Source organism: Salvelinus fontinalis, chromosome 12 (genome assembly GCF_029448725.1).
Source record: "Salvelinus fontinalis isolate EN_2023a chromosome 12, ASM2944872v1, whole genome shotgun sequence".
NCBI lineage: Eukaryota > Metazoa > Chordata > Actinopteri > Salmoniformes > Salmonidae > Salvelinus > Salvelinus fontinalis.
This window is the reverse complement of record NC_074676.1, coordinates 58,091,023-58,118,965: the sequence shown is the minus strand read 5'-3', so window position 1 is coordinate 58,118,965 and position 27,943 is coordinate 58,091,023. Positions and strand designations below refer to the sequence as shown.

General features: G+C 41.2%; 2 protein-coding genes across 2 annotated transcripts in view; both read left to right on the top strand.

Annotated features, from left to right (window-relative positions):
• Positions 1-4,125: 4,125 nt before the first annotated feature.
• klhl30 (kelch-like family member 30) lies at positions 4,126-19,593 on the top strand. Its single transcript, XM_055941162.1, has 8 exons — positions 4,126-4,275; positions 7,869-8,729; positions 8,969-9,155; positions 14,477-14,563; positions 14,999-15,152; positions 16,404-16,594; positions 17,275-17,420; positions 18,193-19,593. Exons 2-8 carry the CDS (start codon positions 7,956-7,958, stop codon positions 18,439-18,441), a joined length of 1,788 nt encoding a protein of 595 aa, XP_055797137.1. The 5' UTR covers positions 4,126-4,275; positions 7,869-7,955; the 3' UTR covers positions 18,442-19,593.
• A 3,634-nt stretch (positions 19,594-23,227) lies between these two features.
• crocc2 (ciliary rootlet coiled-coil, rootletin family member 2) overlaps positions 23,228-27,943 on the top strand; it is a 157,730-nt gene continuing 153,014 nt past the window's right edge. The window contains exons 1-2 of the mRNA XM_055941161.1: positions 23,228-23,695; positions 24,515-24,731. Coding sequence (XP_055797136.1) covers positions 23,636-23,695; positions 24,515-24,731 — 277 coding nt within the window. The 5' untranslated portion in view covers positions 23,228-23,635. The remainder of the gene's footprint in view (positions 23,696-24,514; positions 24,732-27,943) is intronic.

The window sequence follows — 27,943 nt, the reverse complement described above, 5'->3', positions numbered from 1 at the left end:
TCCTCCCACTGCCACCTGCCTCCTCCATTTAGATCCTTTATATTGGGCAGACAGACCAGTTCCCTACCTCCTCCCGCTGCCACCTGCCTCCTCCATTTCTGTGGTAATGCTGTAATCAATTGGTTGTACAGACCTTCCCGTACAATTCGGATAACTCCATGAAAGACATCTCTACCATTCCAATTTACAATATAATTTAAGAACAAAAAACCCTTTTCAAACATCTTTCCCATAAATAGAGATATTTTTTCAACCAGCACATTTGAGTTCAGCCATAATTTTTGCTGTACTATTTGTTCTGTCTTTTCAGGGGGATGAAATTGAAATTGTAGCCAGATCTGCAATGCTTGTTTGAAAAAGAGAGATACTTTGAAAGAAGTATTATTTTAAATTAATTGAAAATGAGACATGGCCATCTGCACAAAGGCAAAAAAGCAATTTTTAAACAATGGATGAGCTTTTCTTAGTAATCTACTTGAGAACCATTTAGGGTTCAAATACAACTTTTGAATAAGTGAAGCTTTTAGAGAGAGGTTTAGTGCTTTTATATTTAATAATCTCAAAACACCCAATTCATATAGACAGGTATTTACCTCTCCATGGTTGCAGGATCTTGTCTATTTTTACACCTTTTCTATTGAAATTCATTGTGGAGAGCTAATTTATATATTTTGTGATATGAATACCAAGTATGTCTACTTCACTATCAGCCCATTTTATAGGTGAACTGCAGGGTAATGTAAAAGTTGTATTTTTTAAAGGTCCAATATGTAATATTGTACACTAGTTTTTAGTCCAGAGAGTACAGCAAAGTTATTTAGATCTTCAATGAGACATTGCAGGGATCTAGCGTGTGGACTTAATATAAAACTTGAGTCATCGGCATACATGGACACTTTGTTTTTAAGCCTTGGATTTCTAATCCTCTAATATCGTTATTGGATCTGATTTCCATGGCCAAAACGAATAGATATGGTGACAGCGGACACCCTTGTTTAACTCCTCTTGACAATTCAAAACTCTCTGAGATGTAGCCGTTATTTGCTATACATTATTTTTACTCATTTTATAAGAGAATCACCGAAATTGAAAAAAAATTATATTTATAAATAAAACAAGTCGTACTTATCAAATCTATTTTCAAAATCCGCTATAAAAATCAGGCCTGGCTTCTTAGATGTTTCATGATGTTCTATTATTTCTAGTAGTTGTCGTATATTATCTCCAATATATCGTCCATGTAAAAAACCTGTCTGATCAGGATGAACAATACCTGGCAAAACCCTTTTAATTCTGAGTGCTATGCATTTTGCTAATATTTTTGTATCGCAACATTGAAGTGTAAGGGGCCTCCAGTTTTTTAGATAGACTGAGTCTTTATATTTGCAATCTGGGTCTTGTTTTAATAACAGAGAAATCAGACCTTCCTGCTGAGTACCTGGCAGACTACCATTTCTATAGGAGTAGTTAAAACAAAAGGACAGCTAGTGTCATGTGATTTCTTCTGAGAAGTGCCTTTACTGTCCACCTACTAATATCATAGCAGTAAACCACCCTGCATCCCACTGCTGGCTTGCCTCTAAAGCTAAGCAGGGTCGGTCCAGTTGGTCCCTGGATTGGAAACCAGACACTGCTGGAATTGTGATGTCTTTCGGAGGGTACGTTCAACGGATGTCCTGACACTCTGACTCTCTCATAAATAGTCCCATGGCACTTATCGTAAGAATATGGGTGTTAACCCCAGTGTCATGGCAAATTCCCAACCAGGCCCCATTCCATCATGGCCACCTAATCATCCCCTTCATTCCTAATTGGCATATATCACTCCTCACCTCTCTATCGGATAGCTGATGTGTGGTGAGCATTCTGGCAAAAACATGGCCACCATGCATCACCCAGGTGGGTGCTACACATGGTTAGTGGATGAGGTAAGTTTCCCCCTACTATGTAAAGCGCTTTGAGTAACTCAGTTGGTGTCACACCTGTCTTTGTGCTTGGCTCTACTCTCCTCCAGGTGTCGCCCATCTTCTCCATTATCCCCTGTGCATTTACATTTAAGTCATTTAGCAGACGCTCTTATCCAGAGCGACTTACAAGTACATACATTCATACTTTTTTGTACTGGCCCCCCGTGGGAATCGAACCCACAACCCTGGCGTTGCAAGCGCCATGCTCTACCAACTGAGCCACACAGGACTGTGTTTATACCTGTGTTCTCTGTTTGTCTGTTTGTTTTGTTCGTGAAACCTACCAGCAGCTGTTCTCCTGCTTCTGTTTTCTAGTCCTTCCCGGTTTTGACCTTTCTGCCTGCCCTGACCTGCTGTTCTGGTCCCTTTACACCCTCTCTGGATTATTGACCCCTGCCTGCCCTGACCCTGAGACTGCCTGCTGTTCTGGTCCCTTTACACCCTCTCTGGAGTATTGACCCCTGACCCTGAGACTGTCTGCTGTTCTGGACCCTTTACACCCTCTCTGGAGTATTGACCCCTGACCCTGAGACTGTCTGCTGTTCTGGACCCTTTACACCCTCTCTGGAGGATTGACCCCTGACCCTGAGACTGTCTGCTGTTCTGGTCCCTTTACACCCTCTCTGAATTATTGACCCTTGTCTGCCTTGACCTGTCGTTTTGCCTGCTCCTGTTGTTAGGAATAAATGTATGTTTCTTCTACTCTGTCTGCATCTGGGTCATAATGTACCTCAAACGTGTTAGTTGGTAGAAAAGCATGACATAAATCCAATCAAATGAATTATTATAGCTTTTTTTCATCACTCACGATGCTAAGACACATGTCACGTTCCTGACCTGTTTTCTGTTGTTTTGTGTGTGTTTAGTTGGTCAGGACGTGAGCTGGGTGGGAATTCTATGTTGTGTGTCTAGTTTGTCTGTTTCTATGTCAGCCTAGTGTGGGACCTCAATCAGAGACAGATGGTAGTCGTTGTCTCTGATATAGGAGGCTTGTTTTGTGTTGGGATTTTGTGGGTGTTTGTTTCCTGTCTCTGTGATTGTCTGCACCAGATAGGTCTGTCTCGGTTTCTGCACATTTTGTTATTTTGTATGTTGTTTGTAGTGTTTCACTTGTTATTTTATTAAACATGTTGAACACTAGCCGCGCTGCACTTTGGTCCAATCCTTGCTACTCCTCTTCGGATGAAGAGATGGAAGAAGCCCGTTACAACACATCAGTATCATTACTGATATCGTGAAGTGTCACGATCGTCGTAATGGGCGGACCAAGGCGCAGCGTGAGTATAGTTCCACATATTTTTAATCTCCGTGAAACAAACAAAGCAATAAAGAAACAACGACACGTGAAGTCATGACGTGCACACAGGCTACTAAACAAAAACAATATCCCACAAAACACAGGTGGGGAAATGGCTACCTAAATAAGAGGCAACGATAAACAGCTGCCTCTAATTGGGAACCATATTAGCACCAACATAGAAATAGACATACTAGAACACCCCCTAGTCACGCCCTGACCTTCTACACCATAGAGAACCAATGGCTCTCTATGGTCAGGGCGTGACAGTGAAGAGTGGCCTTAATACCATCATATTATAACACAGTGTTGAGTATTAGCCTCTAACATCTCTACCCCCGCAGCACCGAGCTGTATCTTATCTATCATGGAGCCACTGTAACAGTAACAAATGAAACTGTGTTACTCCTTGACAAGCAGTTGTTATTTAAATTACAGTATCTCATTAACCACTTTCTAATTCTCCTGAGAACGGAGAGAGGAAGAGAGAGAGAGCGAGGGGCTGAGAAAGAGAGAGAGAGAGATAGAGAGAGGGGGGGGACAGAGAGAGAGAGAGAGAGGGAGAGAGAGAGAGAGAGAGAGAGAGAGAGAGAGAGAGAGAGAGAGAGAGAAAGAAAGAGAGAGTGTGTGTATGCATGTATGTCTGTCTGTGTTTGTATATTTGTGTGTGTGTCCCTTTAACAGCAGGTGTGGAGTGTGTTGAAACCCACCATGCAGTTTTGGAATCTGACTTTAGTCCCGAGTCTTTTGGCCATCCTAAAAATAGCCCTCTGAAAGACCAGCAGCTGCTGCCTCAATGGTACTCCAGCCTCCATAGCGCTCTGGTTCAAAATAGTGCACTACATAGGGAATAGGGTGCTATTTAGCCGAAGTAGTCTGGCCCAATGACTTGGCTCTAACAGTTGTCCTCCATACTGCCAACTACATGTTGTTCTAACTGGCCGTCCTCTGAACCACACACTTCCAGTTACCGGAAATATGAGCAATTATTCCCTTTAGTTACCCTCTCTGGTAAGTCTTTCATTTCTTTTCTCCTGTTTGAAGATAGGAAATGTAATTTACTGTGGGCCGGAGGGAGCATGGGATACAGCTAGCTCCGTGACTGTTGTTCAACACGTAAACAGAATGCTATGGACTTAATTATGACACTAGAGTTTAGAAATGTATCTTGGTTCATACGAACAAGGTTTGACTTTAAAAAAATAAAAAATAATTAACATTTCATGTCAACTCTCCTAGGATGAAAAGGAAATGTTATGAAATTCCACATAATATTTAAAGTTTTCACAAAGGTTGTGATCTTTCACTGCATGGCTCTACATTTAAGGCCTAGGTGTAAAAATCTCCCAAACTATTTTGTATTTTAAATTGGGCCGTGGCTGCTGATCGGACTTTTTCGGGAACTTTAATCGACGACTAAAAGATCCGAAGCTTCCCGAAGATTCTGGGCGTGTGTGGCTCATGTTCTGTGCATGTCTATATTGTCTATTGAGAACAGGCTACTCAGGCCAATGGTGCTCGTTTAATAAAGTTAGATTAAGCTGAAATCAATGTCTGCAAGATCTCACGTAATGTTCACAGTATTCTTCATAACAGAACTGAATATAATAGTATAACGTTACTGTAAGACAAAAAGCATCAATCGCGAACGATTGTTCTTTAAGTTTTTACCCTTCTCAGTATGCACTTAGATCTTAGATTTTTGTTGTGAATGACTCACAGTGGTGTTGTGAATGACTCACAGTGTTATTGTGAATGACTCACAGTGTTGTTTTGAATGACTCACAGTGTTGTTGTGAATGACTCACAGTGTTGTTTTGAATGACTCACAGTCTTGTTTTGAATGACTCACAGTGTTGTTTTGAATGACTCACAGTGTTATTGTGAATGACTCACAGTGTTGTTGTGAATGACTCACAGTGTTGTTGTGAATGACTCACAGTGTTGTTGTGAATGACTCACAGTGTTGTTGTGAATGACTCACAGTGTTATTGTGAATGACTCACAGTGTTGTTTTGAATGACTCACAGTGTTGTTGTGAATGACTCACAGTGTTGTTGTGAATGACTCACAGTGTTGTTGTGAATGACTCACAGTGTTGTTGTGAATGACTCACAGTGTTGTTTTGAATGACTCACAGTGTTGTTTTGAATGACTCACAGTGTTGTTTTGAATGACTCACAGTGTTATTGTGAATGACTCACAGTGTTGTTTTGAATGACTCACAGTGTTGTTGTGAATGACTCACAGTGTTGTTGTGAATGACTCACAGTGTTATTACGAATGACTCACAGTGTTGTTGTGAATGACTCACAGTGTTATTGTGAATGACTCACAGTGTTGTTGTGAATGACTCACAGTGTTATTGTGAATGACTCACAGTGTTGTTTTGAATGACTCACAGTGTTGTTGTGAATGACTCACAGTGTTGTTGTGAATGACTCACAGTGTTGTTGTGAATGACTCACAGTGTTGTTGTGAATGACTCACAGTGTTATTGTGAATGACTCACAGTGTTATTGTGAATGACTCACAGTGTTGTTTTGAATGACTCACAGTGTTGTTGTGAATGACTCACAGTGTTGTTGTGAATGACTCACAGTGTTATTACGAATGACTCACAGTGTTGTTGTGAATGACTCACAGTGTTATTGTGAATGACTCACAGTGTTGTTGTGAATGACTCACAGTGTTATTGTGAATGACTCACAGTGTTGTTTTGAATGACTCACAGTGTTGTTGTGAATGACTCACAGTTTTGTTGTGAATGACTCACAGTGTTGTTGTGAATGACTCACAGTGTTGTTGTGAATGACTCACAGTGTTGTTGTGAATGACTCACAGTGTTGTTGTGAATGACGTACAGTGTTGTTTTGAATGACTCACAGTGTTGTTGTGAATGACTCACAGTGTTGTTGTGAATGACTCACAGTGTTGTTGTGAATGACTCACAGTGTTGTTGTGAATGACTCACAGTGTTGTTGTGAATGACTCACAGTGTTTAAAGATTTGAAGGTGCCAACACATTTTATAGTCATCAGAAAAAAGTTGTACTGTCAAATACAAAAAATCTGCTCGTCCCTTTAACAGGGATCATCAACTTCACGTGTTTCAGCTTCGGCCCACCAATTTAAACGGAGGCATAGCCTTACCTGTGTATTTTGCCGAGTGGCGTGCGCTGTTTGAGTTTTGGCCACATGAAGAAAAAAAACACAGTGGGTGTTTTTTGTCACACAGTAACGTTATACTATGCAATTATAAGTGGTTTTGTTATGTAGAATACTGTGTGATCATGATGTGATCTTGCAGACATTGCTTCAGCTTGATCTAACATTGATCTAACATTGATCTAACTTTGCCTGAGTTGCCTGAGTTTCCTTAGTTGCCTGAGTTACCTTAGTTTCCTTAGTTGCCTGAGTTACCTGAGTTTCCTTAGTTACCTTAGTTGCCTGAGTTTCCTTAGTTACCTGAGTTGCCTGAGTTGCCTTAGTTACCTGAGTTGCCTGAGTTGCCTGAGTTGCCTGAGTTGCCTTAGTTACCTGAGTTGCCTGAGTTGCCTGAGTTGCCTGAGTTTCCTTAGTTACCTGAGTTTCCTTAGTTACCTGAGTTTCCTGAGTTGCCTTAGTTGCCTGAGTTGCCTTAGTTGCCTCAGTTGCCTGAGTTGCCTTAGTTACCTGAGTTTCCTTAGTTACCTGAGTTTCCTGAGTTGCCTTAGTTGCCTGAGTTGCCTTAGTTGCCTCAGTTGCCTGAGTTGCCTTAGTTGCCTGAGTTTCCTTAGTTACCTGAGTTTCCTGAGTTGCCTTAGTTGCCTGAGTTTCCTTAGTTACCTGAGTTTCCTGAGTTGCCTGAGTTGCCTGAGTTGCCTGAGGACTGGATTGGGTTCAATCAGTGGTCCTGATGAGCCCATCCCAGCTAGTTTATGCCGTAGGGTCCATCAGAAGCTTCAGGAAGTTCTGGTTCTTTTAGTCGGTGGATTAAAGATCCTCGGAAAAAGTCAGATCCTCATCCAATCCGTATAAAATGTTCATTATTTCCAAATAAGTTGTTGATTACTTTGTGTATTTTTCTTTTTTCCCATTCTTTTTTTCTTGTTCTTTCTTTCTTTCTCTTGTAGTCACATTTGAAAGCTGCAAAATACATTTTAACAACACTCTAGGGGTAGGAAATAACTTTTGTTATTTTGTTTGTTTGTTAATTCATTAGAAAATCCGCTTTAAAGTAACACGTTGTTATGAACTGGACAGATTAATAACAGCCTTTTGCAACCACCTGTGTACCCGAGCTTGTTAGTTGTTGTGTTCTATGAATAAACATGACGTGTATTCTGGCCATTTGACCATACTGAACTTGGATGATCTAGCAAAACCGCTCTCAGGCCACTGCAGTTGTCAACCCCGGGTCCGTATTCACAAAGCGTCTCTGAGTAGGAATGCAGTTTTGCCTTTAATTTAAAAAAATAAATCATAATGAATGAGAGGGGGGGGGGGGGGGGCAACTTGATCCTGAAGATCAGTATTCTTACCCAGAGAACGCACTTTGTGGATACGAACCCTGAAGATTAAGTTTTGTCAGAGAAGTCTCATCCCTCATCTCTCCTCTTGTAGGTAACATTGACAGCAGCTGTTGGGCTCTGAACAGATTAAGAAGTTAGAGATCAGAAGGGTAAAGGTGGAAAAGGGGTCGTGGTCACCATGGTGCGTAATGTGGACGATCTGGACTTTTGCCTTGCCTCCCACCCCCAGAGCATCTTGGAGGGGCTGCGCTCCCTCTGCTGCAACCCCAAACTAGTGGACGTGACTCTGGCCGCGGGCGGCCGCGACTTCCCTTGCCACCGGGCCGTCCTGGCGCTCTGCAGCGTCTACTTCCACTCCATGTTCTCCGGGGACTTCGTGGAGAGCATAGTGGCTCGGGTGGAGCTGCACGGCGTGGATCCTGACGTAATGGCTTCCATTCTAGACTTCTGCTACACAGGGAAACTCACCATCAACCAGGGAAACGTGGAGGGCCTGATACGCACGTCCAGTCAGCTACAGTTCCAGGCGGTCCGGACTGTGTGCAGCCGTTATCTCCAGCACCAGATCGATGCCACCAACTGCCTGGGGATCCTGGAGTTCGGGGAGGTACACGGCTGTCCCGAGGTGGTAGCCAAGGCCTGGGGATTCCTTCTGGAGAACTTTGATGCCGTACAGCGCTGGGAGGAGTTTCCTCTGCTGGAGAAGGAGAGGTTAGTGGCGTGTCTGTCCAACGAGAGGCTACAGACCAGGACAGAGTGTACCCGTGTGGAGGCTGCCCTGGCCTGGGTGAGACACCGCCAGGAGTCCCGACTCCCCCACCTCCCAGAGCTTCTGGGGATGACCCGCCTGGCCCTCCTGTCCCCTGACTATCTCACTAACACCCTAATGAAGGACAGCCTGGTCCTAGCCTCTCTCAGCTGTGTGGAGGTGGTGGAGAGGGTATGCAGAGAGGTAAATGAACAACATAAAAGAGTACCAATGTTTTAATCTTTTATAATTAACAGTCCAGTTTCCCAACCACCAATACGCCTAGTCCTTGACTCAAATACACTTTGAATGGTGGGGTTCTACATTGAGTTTATTTTTTTATTCCAGGTCGAGGCTTGTTCTGTGTCTAGGAAACAGGAACCATAAGTTTTATCAGAACTTCCATATTTCCCAACATTTCCAAAATCACCGTATTTGTGTAGAAAATGGAGGTGAAGCCAGGAGACGTGGTCCAGAGTGGCAGCCCGAGTCCCCAACCCAACCTGGAGGAGGTGCTATTCGTGATGGGAGGACGCTCGTTGGACGACTCAGAGGACGAAGACGACGATGATGAAGTCAGAGACCCCAGGCTGCTGCCCGGGAACTGTGGCTTCTACAACCCTAAGACACGTAATGCTCCTCATTCCTCCTCATCTTCCTCTTCCTCAAATCATGTGTTCTGAGCATCTGTGTCCCTATAACTTGGTCCCAGATCTGTTTGTGCTGTCTGGCCAAATTTGTCATGTGACAATGACCATAGGAGTTGACAAGACAGCACAAACAGATCTGGGACCAGGCTAGAGTCCACCTAACAAAGACCCTATAGATAATGTGCATGTTGTGATGTCTCTCTCTACAGAGGAGTGGTGTGAATAACATCATGTCTCTCTACAGAACAGTGGTATGAATAACATCAGGTCTCTCTCTCTCTACAGAACAGTGGTGTGAATAACATCATGTCTCTCTCTCTACAGAACAGTGGTATGAATAACATCATGTCTCTCTACAGAACAGTGGTGTGAATAACATCATGTCTCTCTCTACAGAACAGTGGTATGAATAACATCATGTCTCTCTACAGAACAGTGGTGTGAATAACATCATGTCTCTCTACAGAACAGTGGTATGAATAACATCAGGTCTCTCTACAGAACAGTGGTATGAATAACATCATGTCTCTCTCTCTACAGAACAGTGGTATGAATAACATCATGTCTCTCTCTACAGAACAGTGGTATGAATAACATCATGTCTCTCTCTCTACAGAACAGTGGTATGAATAACATCATGTCTCTCTCTACAGAACAGTGGTATGAATAACATCATCTCTCTCTCTACAGAACAGTGGTGTGAATAACATCAGGTCTCTCTCTCTACAGAACAGTGGTGTGAATAACATCATGTCTCTCTACAGAACAGTGGTATGAATAACATCATGTCTCTCTACAGAACAGTGGTATGAATAACATCATGTCTCTCTCTACAGAACAGTGGTATGAATAACATCATGTCTCTCTCTCTACAGAACAGTGGTATGAATAACATCATGTCTCTCTCTACAGAACAGTGGTATGAATAACATCATGTCTCTCTCTACAGAACAGTGGTGTGAATAACATCAGGTCTCTCTACAGAACAGTGGTGTGAATAACATCAGGTCTCTCTACAGAACAGTGGTATGAATAACATCATGTCTCTCTCTCTACAGAACAGTGGTATGAATAACATCATGTCTCTCTCTCTCTACAGAACAGTGGTGTGAATAACATCATGTCTCTCTCTCTACAGAACAGTGGTATGAATAACATCATGTCTCTCTCTCTACAGAACAGTGGTATGAATAACATCATGTCTCTACAGAACAGTGGTGTGAATAACATCATGTCTCTCTACAGAACAGTGGTATGAATAACATCAGGTCTCTCTACAGAACAGTGGTATGAATAACATCATTTCTCTCTACAGAACAGTGGTATGAATAACATCATGTCTCTACAGAACAGTGGTGTGAATAACATCATGTCTCTCTCTCTACAGAACAGTGGTATGAATAACATCATGTCTCTCTACAGAACAGTGGTATGAATAACATCATGTCTCTCTCTCTACAGAACAGTGGTGTGAATAACATCATGTCTCTCTCTCTACAGAACAGTGGTATGAATAACATCATGTCTCTCTCTACAGAACAGTGGTATGAATAACATCATCTCTCTCTACAGAACAGTGGTATGAATAACATCATGTCTCTCTCTCTACAGAACAGTGGTATGAATAACATCATGTCTCTCTCTACAGAACAGTGGTATGAATAACATCATGTCTCTCTCTCTCTACAGAACAGTGGTGTGAATAACATCATGTCTCTCTCTCTACAGAACAGTGGTGTGAATAACATCATGTCTCTCTCTCTACAGAACAGTGGTGTGAATAACATCATCTCTCTCTCTACAGAACAGTGGTGTGAATAACATCATGTCTCTCTCTACAGAACAGTGGTGTGAATAACATCATGTCTCTACAGAACAGTGGTATGAATAACATCATGTCTCTCTCTCTACAGAACAGTGGTATGAATAACATCATGTCTCTCTCTCTACAGAACAGTGGTATGAATAACATCATCTCTCTCTACAGAACAGTGGTATGAATAACATCATCTCTCTCTACAGAACAGTGGTATGAATAACATCATGTCTCTCTCTCTACAGAACAGTGGTGTGAATAACATCATGTCTCTCTCTCTACAGAACAGTGGTGTGAATAACATCATGTCTCTCTCTCTACAGAACAGTGGTGTGAATAACATCATCTCTCTCTCTACAGAACAGTGGTATGAATAACATCATGTCTCTCTCTACAGAACAGTGGTATGAATAACATCAGGTCTCTCTCTCTACAGAACAGTGGTATGAATAACATCATGTCTCTCTCTCTACAGAACAGTGGTATGAATAACATCATGTCTCTACAGAACAGTGGTGTGAATAACATCATGTCTCTCTCTCTCTACAGAACAGTGGTATGAATAACATCATGTCTCTCTCTCTACAGAACAGTGGTATGAATAACATCATGTCTCTCTCTCTACAGAACAGTGGTATGAATAATATCATGTCTCTCTCTACAGAACAGTGGTGTGAATAACATCAGGTCTCTCTCTACAGAACAGTGGTATGAATAACATCATGTCTCTCTACAGAACAGTGGTGTGAATAACATCATGTCTCTACAGAACAGTGGTGTGAATAACATCATGTCTCTCTCTCTACAGAACAGTGGTATGAATAACATCATGTCTCTACAGAACAGTGGTGTGAATAACATCAGGTCTCTCTCTACAGAACAGTGGTATGAATAACATCATGTCTCTCTACAGAACAGTGATATGAATAACATCATGTCTCTCTCTCTACAGAACAGTGGTGTGAATAACATCAGGTCTATCTCTCTACAGAACAGTGGTATGAATAACATCATGTCTCTCTCTACAGAACAGTGGTATGAATAACATCATGTCTCTCTACAGAACAGTGGTATGAATAACATCATGTCTCTCTACAGAACAGTGGTGTGAATAACATCATGTCTCTACAGAACAGTGGTATGAATAACATCATGTCTCTCTCTCTACAGAACAGTGGTGTGAATAACATCAGGTCTATCTCTCTACAGAACAGTGGTATGAATAACATCATGTCTCTCTCTACAGAACAGTGGTATGAATAACATCATGTCTCTCTACAGAACAGTGATATGAATAACATCATGTCTCTCTCTCTACAGAACAGTGGTGTGAATAACATCATGTCTCTCTCTCTCTACAGAACAGTGGTATGAATAACATCATGTCTCTCTCTCTCTACAGAACAGTGGTATGAATAACATCATGTCTCTACAGAACAGTGGTGTGAATAACATCATGTCTCTCTACAGAACAGTGGTATGAATAACATCATGTCTCTCTCTCTACAGAACAGTGGTGTGAATAACATCATGTCTCTCTCTACAGAACAGTGGTATGAATAACATCATGTCTCTACAGAACAGTGGTATGAATAACATCATGTCTCTACAGAACAGTGGTATGAATAACATCATGTCTCTCTCTCTCTACAGAACAGTGGTATGAATAACATCATGTCTCTCTACAGAACAGTGGTATGAATAACATCATGTCTCTCTCTCTACAGAACAGTGGTGTGAATAACATCATGTCTCTCTCTACAGAACAGTGGTATGAATAACATCATGTCTCTACAGAACAGTGGTATGAATAACATCATGTCTCTACAGAACAGTGGTATGAATAACATCATGTCTCTCTCTCTACAGAACAGTGGTATGAATAACATCATGTCTCTCTCTACAGAACAGTGGTGTGAATAACATCATGTCTCTCTACAGAACAGTGGTATGAATAACATCAGGTCTCTCTACAGAACAGTGGTGTGAATAACATCATGTCTCTCTCTCTACAGAAAAGTGATATGAATAACATCATGTCTCTCTCTCTACAGAACAGTGGTGTGAATAACATCATGTCTCTCTCTACAGAACAGTGGTATGAATAACATCATGTCTCTCTCTACAGAACAGTGGTGTGAATAACATCATGTCTCTCTCTCTACAGAACAGTGGTATGAATAACATCATGTCTCTCTCTCTACAGAACAGTGGTGTGAATAACATCAGGTCTCTCTACAGAACAGTGGTGTGAATAACATCATGTCTCTCTACAGAACAGTGGTATGAATAACATCATGTCTCTACAGAACAGTGGTGTGAATAACATCAGGTCTCTCTACAGAACAGTTGTGTGAATAACATCATGTCTCTCTCTCTACAGAACAGTGGTATGAATAACATCATGTCTCTCTCTCTACAGAACAGTGGTATGAATAACATCATGTCTCTCTACAGAACAGTGGTATGAATAACATCATGTCTCTCTACAGAACAGTGGTATGAATAACATCATGTCTCTCTACAGAACAGTGGTATGAATAACATCATGTCTCTCTACAGAACAGTGGTGTGAATAACATCATGTCTCTCTACAGAACAGTGGTATGAATAACATCATCTCTCTCTACAGAACAGTGGTATGAATAACATCATGTCTCTCTCTCTACAGAACAGTGGTGTGAATAACATCATGTCTCTCTCTCTACAGAACAGTGGTGTGAATAACATCATGTCTCTCTACAGAACAGTGGTATGAATAACATCAGGTCTCTCTACAGAACAGTGGTGTGAATAACATCATGTCTCTCTCTACAGAACAGTGGTATGAATAACATCATGTCTCTCTCTCTACAGAACAGTGGTGTGAATAACATCATGTCTCTCTACAGAACAGTGGTATGAATAACATCATGTCTCTCTACAGAACAGTGGTATGAATAACATCATCTCTCTACAGAACAGTGGTGTGAATAACATCATGTCTCTCTCTCTACAGAACAGTGGTATGAATAACATCATGTCTCTCTCTCTCTACAGAACAGTGGTGTGAATAACATCATGTCTCTCTCTACAGAACAGTGGTATGAATAACATCATGTCTCTCTCTCTACAGAACAGTGGTATGAATAACATCATGTCTCTCTACAGAACAGTGGTATGAATAACATCATGTCTCTCTCTCTCTACAGAACAGTGGTATGAATAACATCATGTCTCTCTCTCTCTACAGAACAGTGGTATGAATAACATCATGTCTCTACAGAACAGTGGTGTGAATAACATCATGTCTCTCTACAGAACAGTGGTATGAATAACATCATGTCTCTACAGAACAGTGGTATGAATAACATCATGTCTCTCTCTACAGAACAGTGGTATGAATAACATCATGTCTCTCTCTACAGAACAGTGGTATGAATAACATCATGTCTCTCTCTCTACAGAACAGTGGTATGAATAACATCATGTCTCTCTCTCTACAGAACAGTGGTATGAGCTGCCAGTCTTCCCCAACCACAACAAGTACGGGTATTCTGTGGTCTCTCTGAATAATGACGTTTATGTCACAGGTCAGTTGGTTTTAATTTAGGGGCACTTGATTTGAAAAAATAAATACATAAATGCATAAAATAAATATATAAAATGAAAGTATTCATTGTCAGTAAACCAAATTCAGATTTCCTCCAACTGTTGAAGTGTGCTTACTTGATAAATATAATTGATGCATCCAGTATCCTCAGTGTCCTGAAAAGAGGATTGACAATGATCGGATGGCAACTCTCCCTCCCTCCCTCCCTCCCTCCCTCCCTCCCTCCCTCCCTCCCTCCCTCCCTCCCTCCCTCCCTCCCTCCCTCCCTCCCTCCCTTCATCCTGTCATCCCGTCATCCCTCCCTCCATCCATCCCTCCATTTATCCCTCCCTCCATCATCCCGTCATCCCGTCATCCCTCCCTTCATCCCTTCTTCCCTTCATCCCTCCATCCCTCCTTCCCTCTCTCGTCTTAGGGGGCTCGAGGGGTTCCCAATCCAACACCTGGTCGACCACAGAGACCTGGAAGTACATAACCAGAGAGGGACGGTGGGTGACGGTGGCTCCCATGCTCCGGCCCCGGACTAACCACACCTCAGCAGCCCTCAGTGGAGAGATATACGTCATCGGAGGAAAGAGAGAAATAGGAACTAGACCTTTAATAGGCCTATAATAGACCTATAATAGACTAGTCCAAAAGGAACTAGAACAATAGGAACTAGACCAATAGGAACTAGAACAATAGGAACTAGACCAATAGGACCTAGACCAATAGGAACTAGACCAATAGGAACTAGACCAATAGGAACTAGACCAATAGGACCTAGAACAATAAGAACTAGACCAATAGGAACTAGAACAATAGGAACTAGACCAATAGGACCTAGACCAATAGGACCTAGAACAATAGGAACTAGACCAATAGGACCTAGAACAATAGGAACTAGACCAATAGGACCTAGACCAATAGGAAGTAGACCAATAGGACCTAGAACAATAGGAACTAGACCAATAGGACCTAGAACAATAAGAACTAGACCAATAGGAACTAGAACAATAGAAACTAGACCAATAGGAACTAGAACAATAGAAACTAGACCAATAGGAACTAGACAAATAGGAACTAGACCAATAGGAACTAGAACAATAGAAACTAGACCAATAGGAACTAGACAAATAGGAACTAGACAAATAGGAACTAGACCAATAGGAAGTAGACCAATAGGAACTAAACCAATAGGAACTAGACCAATAGGAAATAGACCAATAGGAACTAAACCAATAGAAACTAGACTAATAGGAACTAGACCAATAGGAAGTAGACCAATAGGAACTAAACCAATAGAAACTAGACCAATAGGAACTAGTCCAATAGGAAGTAGACCAATAGGAAGTAGACCAATAGGAACTAGACCGATAGGAACTAGACCAATAGGAACTAGTCCAATAGGAACTAGTCCAATAGGAACTAGAACAATAGGAACTACAACAATAGGAACTAGACCAATAGAAACTAGACCTATAGTAACTGGACCAATAGGAACTAGACCTATAGGAACTCGACCAATAGGAACTAGACAAATAGGAACTAGAACAATAGGAACTAGTCCAATAGGAGCTAGAACAATAGGAACTAGTCCAATAGGAAGTAGACCAATAGGAAGTAGACCAATAGGAACTAGACCTATAGGAACTCGACCAATAGGAACTAGACCAATAGGAAGTAGACCGATAAGAACTAGACTAATTCTCTATACTGTACAGACCTCTAAACCACTGCAGCCTGCCGATCTGTAGTGATAGATGTGCTTTGTCATAATAAGTCAACGTTTTTTTCTTAACCTTGGTCTGGTCAGGTTAACACCAGTGTTTTCTCTCCACAGGCACTACAATGGACTTTGTAGACATTGAGCACTACGACCCATACAATGACACCTGGGCCCGAACATGCCCTGCAGTGAAATACGTGACAAACTTCACAGCGACTGCCTGTCATGGTAAACTATACGTGATCGGCTCCTGTGCTGTTAAGTACAACGCCTTGACTCTGCAGTGCTACAATCCTGTTATAGGTAGGTAGGAACGGCATGGAGCATCACGTAGGTTAATATGCTCACAACATGGAACCGTCACCAGTGGCATGGAGCATCACGTAGGTTAATATGCTCACAACATGGAACCGTCACCAGTGGCATGGAGCATCACGTAGGTTAATATGCTCACAACATGGAACCGTCACCAGTGGCATGGAGCATCACGTAGGTTAATATGCTCACAACATGGAACCGTCACCAGTGGCATGGAGCATCACGTAGGTTAATATGCTCACAACATGGAACCGTCACCAGTGTTTTTGCGGGGTGGGAGGGGGGGGGGGGGGGTCGATTCCAGTTTCATGTTCACGTCTTGAATTTTACTAAATTGAAAGGGAATTGACCCCCAAAAACATGATCACCAATAATTGATTATCACTTTAGAAATGTTGAGGTAAATGGTGCTCGAAACAGATTCCTTTTTTCAGATCCATTTGAAATCTCTTGTCAGTGTAATCAATCATGTAGCCTACCTCTCAGATGTACCATGCGTTGTTCACATTCACATCTCCACCTTTGTCCATTAAAAACAAAAACAAAAAAACAGTTTTAGTAAGAATTAAAGGAAACGCAAGTGAGGCTTACTACACTTCTCAGATTCTCATCAGATCCTATCTCATATCTTTGCCCCCGTTGTGCCTCTCTGTCCCCCCCTTAAGACGGGTGGAGTGTCATCTGCTCTCCCTTCATCCCCAAATACCTGTCTTCTCCTCGCTGTGTCTCAGTGGAGGGGCTCATCTACCTGATCGCTGACAACACCAAGAAGGTTTACTGCTACGACCCACTGGCTAACATGTGGCAGAAGGTGGGTTAGGGGATAGAGTTGGCATCAGGGGTTAGAGTTAGAGTTAGGGTAAGGGTTAGGGGTTAGAGTTAGGGTTAGGGGTTAGGGTTAGGGTTAGGGGTTAGGGTTAGAGGTTAGGGTTAGGGGTTAGAGTTAGGGTTAGGGGTTAGGGTTAGGGTTAGGGGTTAGGGTTAGAGGTTAGGGTTAGGGGTTAGAGTTAGGGTTAGGGGTTAGGGTTAGAGTTAGGGGTTAGGGTTAGAGGTTAGGGTTAGAGGTTAGAGTTAGGGGTTAGGGTTAGAGGTTAGGGTTAGGGTTAGGGTAAGGGTTAGGGGTTAGAGTAAGGGTTAGGGGTTAGAGTTAGGGTTAGGGGTTAGGGTTAGGGGTTAGGGTTAGAGTTAGGGTTAGAGTTAGAGTTAGGGTTAGGGTTAGGGTTAGGGTTAGAGGTTAGGGTTAGAGGTTAGAGTTAGGGGTTAGCGTTAGGGGTTAGGGTTAGAGGTTAGAGTTAGGGGTTAGGGTTAGAGGTTAGAGTTGGGTAGGGGTTAGGGGTTAGGGTTAGAGGTTAGGGTTAGGGGTTAGAGTTAGAGGTTAGAGTTAGGGTTAGGGTTAGAGGTTAGAGTTAGGGTTAGGGGTTAGAGTTAGGGTTAGAGTTAGGGTTAGGGGTTAGGGTTAGAGGTTAGGGTTAGGGGTTAGAGTTAGCATTAGGGTACTGTTAGGGGTTAGAGTTAGGGTTATGGATGGATGGAGAGATGGATGGATGGACTGATTAATCCTCTCCTCCTGTGTATTCCCCCAGGTCCAGCTGCTGCACATGCTCCATGAGAACGGAGATCTTGTGGCGTTGGACAGTCAGCTCTTTGCAACGGGGGGTCACTGGAAGGGCATGGAGGGGGACTACGGGGTGGAGGTGGAGGTGTATAACAGAGCTTCTAACAACTGGAAGGTGGAGTGTTTCCTACCAAGGCTCTGGATCTACAGCGGTGCTTGTTCTGTCTTCCTGGACCCCTCGCAGTGGTCCGACCCATTCCCCCTCGATGAAACCTAAATGGAACGGTCGGGTCCATGGCATGCAGCACTTGAAGTGGAAAGAGGAAGGTGCCAATATTCATTTTAGGTGCCGGAAGGCTGCTCATTTTAGGTACAGATTTTAACTTAAAAGTACTGGTGTAGTCGACCATATTTTAGGGGTGAATATTCTAGGTGTGCAGTCGGCACTTAAAGGCTCAGTGCAGTCAAAAAACATGATGTGCCTGTGTTTTATTTATATTTCCACACTCTGAGGATGGAATAATACTGTGAAATTGTGAAAATTATGACTGTGCCCTTTTAGTGTAAGAGCCTGTTTGGATGGGATGGAGTTTTGGTCTGCCTGGTGACATCAACAGACCGTAAATTAGTTAATAGACCAGTAAGAAAGAGAGTTACAAACCTCTCTGCCAATTACAGCTAGTTTTCAGTTTTCCCCTCCCCACTCGGAACACTCCCAGACAGTCCTAGCAAAAATAATTGATTGAGAAATTGCTCTGTGCTAATTCAAATAAACCAGAGTACTTAATTGTTACCCAGAAATGATTTAATATGGAGACCTTTAAGCAGTAGATGCAGGTCTAATTCAAGCACTGAGCTCAAAGCACTGAGCCCACGGCACTGAGCCTATGGCCATGACAGACTGATCTCAGGGTTATAGTTCACAGACTATTGTCAGACTTTTATGTCCGACCGTCTTGGCTGTCAGTAGCCTAGACTACTGTATGCATGTGGAATGTTGTTCATCTCTAGATTATGGAGGATGTCTTTGTGCATTACAATAGCAGGTTACTTGATCCTCTATGCTGCCTTGCCCAATTCTTCTTCTCTTGTTTTTTTTGTAACATTATACTCACGTGACGATGTGTTTATTTATATGGTTACTTCCTGACTTCCTGAAACATCTGGTGGCATCTGCATGATTGAGTTTGTTTGTTTGTTTGTTTGTTTGTTTGTTGACTTATTCAAACTTTGTAGAAAATGTGATGTTTAATCAAAACATCTTTGTAAATATGTTGTTTTTTATGGTGGAAAACATGGAACATTTCAGTATTTACAGCATATGCTTTTGTGCTAGTATGCAAGAGTGGCTTTCAACCTGTGTTTGTTTAGAAGCAACTCACTGGACACAGTGTCAGATCAACATCTACTGGTCACAGTGTCAGATCAACATCTACTGGTCACAGTGTCAACATCTACTGGTCACAGTGTCAACATCTACTGGTCACAGTGTCAACATCTACTGGTCACAGTGTCAACATCTACTGGTCACAGTGTCAGATCAGTGTCAGATCAACATCTACTGGTCACAGTGTCAACATCTACTGGTCACAGTGTCAGATCAACATCTACTGGACACAGTGTCAACATCTACTGGTCACAGTGTCAGATCAACATCTACTGGTCACAGTGTCAGATCAACATCTACTGGACACAGTGTCAGATCAACATCTACTGGTCACAGTGTCAGATCAACATCTACTGGTCACAGTGTCAGATCAACATCTACTGGACACAGTGTCAGATCAACATCTACTGGTCACAGTGTCAGATCAACATCTACTGGTCACAGTGTCAACATCTACTGGTCACAGTGTCAACATCTACTGGTCACAGTGTCAACATCTACTGGTCACAGTGTCAGATCAGTGTCAGATCAACATCTACTGGTCACAGTGTCAACATCTACTGGTCACAGTGTCAGATCAACATCTACTGGACACAGTGTCAACATCTACTGGTCACAGTGTCAGATCAACATCTACTGGTCACAGTGTCAGATCAACATCTACTGGACACAGTGTCAGATCAACATCTACTGGTCACAGTGTCAGATCAACATCTACTGGTCACAGTGTCAGATCAACATCTACTGGACACAGTGTCAGATCAACATCTACTGGTCACAGTGTCAGATCAACATCTACTGGTCACAGTGTCAGATCAACATCTACTGGTCACAGTGTCAACATCTACTGGTCACAGTGTCAGATCGACATCTACTGGTCACAGTGTCAGATCAACATCTACTGGTCACAGTGTCAGATCAACATCTACTGGTCACAGTGTCAGATCAACATCTACTGGTCACAGTGTCAGATCAACATCTACTGGTCACAGTGTCAGATCAACATCTACTGGACACAGTGTCAACATCTACTGGTCACAGTGTCAACATCTACTGGTCACAGTGTCAGATCAACATCTACTGGTCACAGTGTCAGATCAACATCTACTGGTCACAGTGTCAGATCAACATCTACTGGTCACAGTGTCAGATCAACATCTACTGGTCACAGTGTCAACATCTACTGGTCACAGTGTCAACATCTACTGGTCACAGTGTCAGATCAACATCTACTGGTCACAGTGTCAGATCAACATCTACTGGTCACAGTGTCAGACCAACATCTACTGGTCACAGTGTCAGATCAACATCTACTGGTCACAGTGTCAACATATACTGGTCACAGTGTCAGATCAACATCTACTGGTCACAGTGTCAACATCTACTGGTCACAGTGTCAACATCTACTGGTCACAGTGTCAGATCAACATCTACTGGTCACAGTGTCAGATCAACATCTACTGGTCACAGTGTCAACATCTACTGGTCACAGTGTCAACATCTACTGGTCACAGTGTCAGATCAACATCTACTGGTCACAGTGTCAGATCAACATCTACTGGACACAGTGTCAGATCAACATCTACTGGTCACAGTGTCAACATCTACTGGTCACAGTGTCAACATCTACTGGTCACAGTGTCAGATCAACATCTACTGGACACAGTGTCAACATCTACTGGTCACAGTGTCAGATCAACATCTACTGGTCACAGTGTCAGATCAACATCTACTGGTCACAGTGTCAGATCAACATCTACTGGACACAGTATCAGATCAACATCTACTGGTCACAGTGTCAGATCAACATCTACTGGGCACAGTGTCAACATCTACTGGTCACAGTGTCAGATCAACATCTACTGGTCACAGTGTCAACATCTACTGGTCATAGTGTCAGATCAACATCTACTGGTCACAGTGTCAACATCTACTGGTCACAGTGTCAGATCAACATCTACTGGACACAGTGTCAGATCAACATCTACTGGTCACAGTGTAAGATCAACATCTACTGGTCTTGCCATGAGGCACGCTGCTGTAACTGCTAAACTGCTTTTTGTACCCTGTACTGCACGATTGTAGTGGGTTCTGGTAGTTATATTGACTATGATGTTAGTTAATATGGTGACAATGATGTAGGCTGTGGGTAGCGGTTATGGTATGAAGTTTTTGGCTTGTAAAGGTTTTTTTCGCCCTGGTCATAGACAGCTGATGTGTTGTGCACTGAAGTCCATACGTGAAGGGAAAAAGGTGAGAGGAGGAGAGAACGTAGATGCAAGAAGGAATAGAATGAGCAAAGGTGTCATGCTGTTACGTGGCTGCTATGAAAGTGAACTGTGTGCGCGGGTGATCAAGGGGTGTATTAATTTCCGTCGATTCTGTTGAAAAACATTTCTTAAACAGAAGCAAAACGCAACAAAACGGGGATAAACATACCTGAATTTGTCCAATAGAAACTTTTGTTTGCAACTGTTTGGATTAATAATTACACACTAGATCAGCTAGGTGCAGGCAAGAGTGTGCGAGGCGGTATTGAATGTGTCAATGTCTGTCAGCTTGATTACACTAATGTCTCTTGACCTGTGTGCACCTACGTTGTAAAGTTTAATTCGTAGGCTAGGTTGTAGTAACCTCGTTATGAGAATAGGGAAAAATGTTGTATCACGTAGTAGCTTAAACCTATGGATGTTACGTTGAACTGGGTGAATGGAATATGAATGACAGTCATCCAATATGCTGTAATAGAAATAAGGCCATGTTTATAAAAAAAAAAAAGTAAAATCATCCTCCCTAATCTTAAACGGCACCAACAGCCATTGTCGTATATCCACTTTTTGTTGTTGTTGTTGTGGGCATTGCATACACTCACTTCTTACTGATCAAAGGGTGGCTACTTTGAAGAATCTCAAATATAAAATGCATTTTGATTTGTTAAACACTTTTTTTGGTTACTACATGATTCCATATGTGTGTTATTTCATAGTGTTGATGTCTTCACTATTATTCTACAATGTAGAAAATAGTAAAAACAAAAGAAAAACCCTTAAATTAGTAGGTGTCCAAACTTTTGACTGGTGTTGTATAAATAGAAAATCCACATGTATATTATAATTATTATTATTTTTTTACATTTGACTTAGAGATTGAAAATGGAACAAATCAGAAATCTGTGATTTTCTGACTCAGTTGACAGAGCCTCAATTACCTATTTCAATAATAGGTCTACTATTAGCCTACATCCACAGTACAGCTTGGGTTGGCCTGACTGTGAAAGACCAATATGGGATTCCTCATTTTCGGTCATTCAGAGTGTATGTCACTGTTTGTCAGAAGTTTTCACAAAGGTGCTTTTCCTTCAACCGGGGCGGTCGTTAGCGAAATGTTTAGTATATCCACTTTGCCAGGCATCACTACACCACAGCGTGATTCATCCCGTTTTTGCCCCATTATCAAATGGATCATTAGATTTAGGCAATTAGAACCAATGATGTTTACCATCATTTATATATGGTGTATATATAAATCATTGATTAGAACACTATTGATCTGCCACGGACGTCTTCAAATATTGATATCCCGCAGAAAGTCTGGTTCCTCCCGCTGCAGCAAAGGATTTGATCATTAACCAATTTGTATCAAAGCGAGGCTACAAAGTAGCCCTCCACTCTACCCATCGAACTCACCGCGTCCCTCTTGCTATGGAAACGGCCAAGCCGCTTTCTATTACTATGGAAACGGCCCGGGAGCGTCTGGTTACCCCGGCAACCTCTGCTGAGATTTGCCTCGCAAGTTCGCACTCTGTTGTTTGTCTCTGCAAGTTCTTTAAAAAGTTTTTACGGTGACGAGCAAAAGTTAGGAAATCGTTATGCGTCGTAGAATGCTTAGATTCAGTTAAATAAAAAAAATAGTATGCCAACTAGTTTATGCGTTACAACGACTTACTTTGGTTTTAAAATCAATGCATTTTGAAATTATTTTGAATTTTTTTCTTTGACCATTTTGACCTTGCACGTTTGTTTTATGGATTGTAGCTAATCCTCTCTTGTCGGGCAAAGTGTAGAAGTTCCTATCAGTTTTTTCAATGAGTTCTCAAGGAGACCAACGCGAACCAACATCGCCTGGACTGGAAGCTGTGATTCAGGTTTGTGCAACAGTCGCCTGAGATTGAACATAATCTTGAACATGAGCTCAAATTGTGCATTTAAGATAGTTTTGCAAATAGAAGAAAGCCAAGCACTTGTTGTTAACAAATGAAAACAGAGGACCACAAACATTTCGATGCGTGTTCCCTAATTGTGTTACACACTTCAGTAATTCACATACATCTGTGCACCTGACTGTAAACAAGGCTATAGAGTCAAATAAATCACTGTGAATGCACTAGAAGGATAGAACCCTTCTCACTCTGCAGGACTGCATTTAGTCGGATTAAATGTTACCTTACGTATATCACAATCCATAAATATAGAAATATGAATCTGCCTAATATTTGGTTAGTCTCCCTAGGCAGAGAGGTTTCCTGGCACATTAAAAATGCTCCAGTGTACAGTAGTGCTATTGCCCTAGTAACCATTCAATGCTAATTATCCATGACAGTAATTACTGGTTGATGGTATGATGATGGTGTGAGGCAATGGCTGTAGAAGCTGAAGGAGTCTCTCTGCTCCACCCTGACAGCAGCAGACAGACAGACAGACAGACAGACAGACAGACAGACAGTGAGACAGACAGACAGACAGACAGACAGACAGACAGACAGACAGACAGACAGACAGACAGACACGCACACGCACACAGCTACAGTAACTATTGGGTGGTGTCATTGTGTGTGTGTGTGTGTGTGTGTGTGTGTGTGTGTGTGTGTGTGTGTGTGTGTGTGTGTGTGTGTGTGTGTGTGTGTGTGTGTGTGTGTGTGTGTGTGTGTGTGTGTGTGTGTGTGTGTGTGTGTGTGTGTGTGTAGAAGCTGGAGGAGTCTCTACTCTCTAGTCTCCCTGACAGAAGCAGCAGGCTAGAGGAGAGTAGCCTGTCTCTGACATCAAGAGGAGATGGACAGGACTCTGCTGCTGCCACACCCGCTGCCACGCCCGTCTCAGCCTTCGCCTGCTCTACAGCAACACCCGTCTCCTCCCGCATCAGACAGATCATCACCAGGAACCTGGCTAACCCTAACCCTGCTGGTAGACCAAGGCCATACCTTTCTCAGATCACAGCTCATTGAACATAATGTATAGAACCTATCTCTGTCATCAACATACTGATATCTACCTCTATCATCAACATACTGATATCTACCTCTATCATCAACATACTGATATCTACCTCTATATGTATAGAATGATACCTACCTCTATCATCAACATACTGATATCTACCTCTATATGTATAGAATGATACCTACCTCTATCATCAACATACTGATACCTACCTCTATCATCAACATACTGATATCTACCTCTATATGTATAGAATGATACCTACCTCTATCATCAACATACTGATACCTACCTCTATCATCAACATACTGATATCTACCTCTATATGTATAGAATGATACCTACCTCTATCATCAACATACTGATATCTACCTCTATCATCAACATACTGATATCTACCTCTATATGTATAGAATGATACCTACCTCTATCATCAACATACTGATATCTACCTCTATATGTATAGAATGATATCTACCTCTATCATCAACATACTGATATCTACCTCTATCATCAACATACTGATATCTACCTCTATCATCAACATACTGATATCTACCTCTATCATCAACATAATGATATCTACCTCTATCATCAACATACTGATACCTACCTCTATCACCAACATACTGATATCTACCTCTATCATCAACATACTGATACCTACCTCTATCATCAACATACTGATATCTACCTCTATCATCAACATACTGATATCTACCTCTATCATCAACATACTGATATCTACCTCTATCATCAACATACTGATATCTAGCTCTATCATCAACATACTGATATCTACCTCTATATGTATAGAATGATACCTACCTCTATCATCAACATAATGATATCTACCTCTATATGTATAGAATGATATCTACCTCTATCATCAACATACTGATATCTACCTCTATCATCAACATACTGATATCTACCTTTATCATCAACATACTGATATCTACCTCTATATGTATAGACTGATATCTACCTCTATCATCAACATATTGATATCTACCTCTATCATCAACATACTGATATCTACCTCTATCATCAACATACTGATATCTACCTCTATATGTATAGAATGATACCTACCTCTATCATCAACATACTGATATCTACCTCTATATGTATAGAATGATACCTACCTCTATCATCAACATACTGATACCTACCTCTATCATCAACATACTGATATCTACCTCTATATGTATAGAATGATACCTACCTCTATCATCAACATACTGATACCTACCTCTATCATCAACATACTGATATCTACCTCTATATGTATAGAATGATACCTACCTCTATCATCAACATACTGATATCTACCTCTATATGTATAGAATGATACCTACCTCTATCATCAACATACTGATATCTACCTCTATATGTATAGAATGATATCTACCTCTATCATCAACATACTGATATCTACCTCTATCATCAACATACTGATATCTACCTCTATCATCAACATACTGATATCTACCTCTATCATCAACATACTGATATCTACCTCTATCATCAACATACTGATATCTACCTCTATCATCAACATACTGATATCTACCTCTATCATCAACATACTGATATCTACCTCTATCATCAACATACTGATATCTACCTCTATCATCAACATAATGATATCTACCTCTATCATCAACATACTGATACCTACCTCTATCACCAACATACTGATATCTACCTCTATCATCAACATACTGATACCTACCTCTATCATCAACATACTGATATCTACCTCTATCATCAACATACTGATATCTACCTCTATATGTATAGAATGATACCTACCTCTATCATCAACATACTGATACCTACCTCTATCATCAACATACTGATATCTACCTCTATATGTATAGAATGATACCTACCTCTATCATCAACATACTGATATCTACCTCTATATGTATAGAATGATACCTACCTCTATCATCAACATACTGATATCTACCTCTATATGTATAGAATGATATCTACCTCTATCATCAACATACTGATATCTACCTCTATCATCAACATACTGATATCTACCTCTATCATCAACATACTGATATCTACCTCTATCATCAACATACTGATATCTACCTCTATCATCAACATACTGATATCTACCTCTATCATCAACATACTGATATCTACCTCTATATGTATAGACTGATATCTACCTCTATCATCAACATACTGATATCTACCTCTATCATCAACATACTGATATCTACCTCTATCATCAACATACTGATATCTACCTCTATCATCAACATACTGATACCTACCTCTATCATCAACATAGTGATATCTACCTCTATCATCAACATACTGATATTTACCTCTATATGTATAGAATGATATCTACCTCTATCATCAACATACTGATATCTACCTCTATATGAATAGAATGATATCTACCTCTATCATCAACATACTGATATCTACCTCTATATGTATAGAATGATATCTACCTCTATCATCAACATACTGATATCTACCTCTATATGAATAGAATGATATCTACCTCTATCATCAACATACTGATATCTACCTCTATATGTATAGAATGATATCTACCTCTATCATCAACATACTGATATCTACCTCTATATGTATAGAATGATATCTACCTCTATCATCAACATAAAGATATCTACCTCTATCATCAACATACTGATATCTACCTCTATCATCAACATAAAGATATCTACCTCTATCATCAACATACTGATATCTACCTCTATATGTATAGAATGATATCTACCTCTATCATCAACATACTGATATCTACCTCTATCATCAACATACTGATATCTACCTCTATCATCAACATAAAGATATCTACCTCTATCATCAACATACTGATATCTACCTCTATATGTATATAATGATATCTACCTCTATCATCAACATACTGATATCTACCTCTATATGTATAGAATGATACCTACCTCTATCATCAACATACTGATATCTACCTCTATCATCAACATACTGATATCTACCTCTATCATCAACATACTGATATCTACCTCTATCATCAACATACTGATATCTACCTCTATCATCAACATACTGATATCTACCTCTATATGTATAGAATGATATCTACCTCTATCATCAACATACTGATATCTACCTCTGTCATCAACATACTGATA

What these genes read in the sequence shown, in the direction of transcription:
- klhl30 (XM_055941162.1), top strand. Translation starts at nt 7,956, where the DNA reads ATGGTGCGTAATGTGGACGATCTGGACTTTTGCCTTGCCTCCCACCCC. An exon ending in GGAGAGATATACGTCATCGG is followed by an intron (nt 15,153 to 16,403) that starts AGGAAAGAGAGA and finishes TTTTCTCTCCAC; the next exon opens with AGGCACTACAATGGACTTTG. An exon ending in GTGCTACAATCCTGTTATAG is followed by an intron (nt 16,595 to 17,274) that starts GTAGGTAGGAAC and finishes CCCCCCCTTAAG; the next exon opens with ACGGGTGGAGTGTCATCTGC.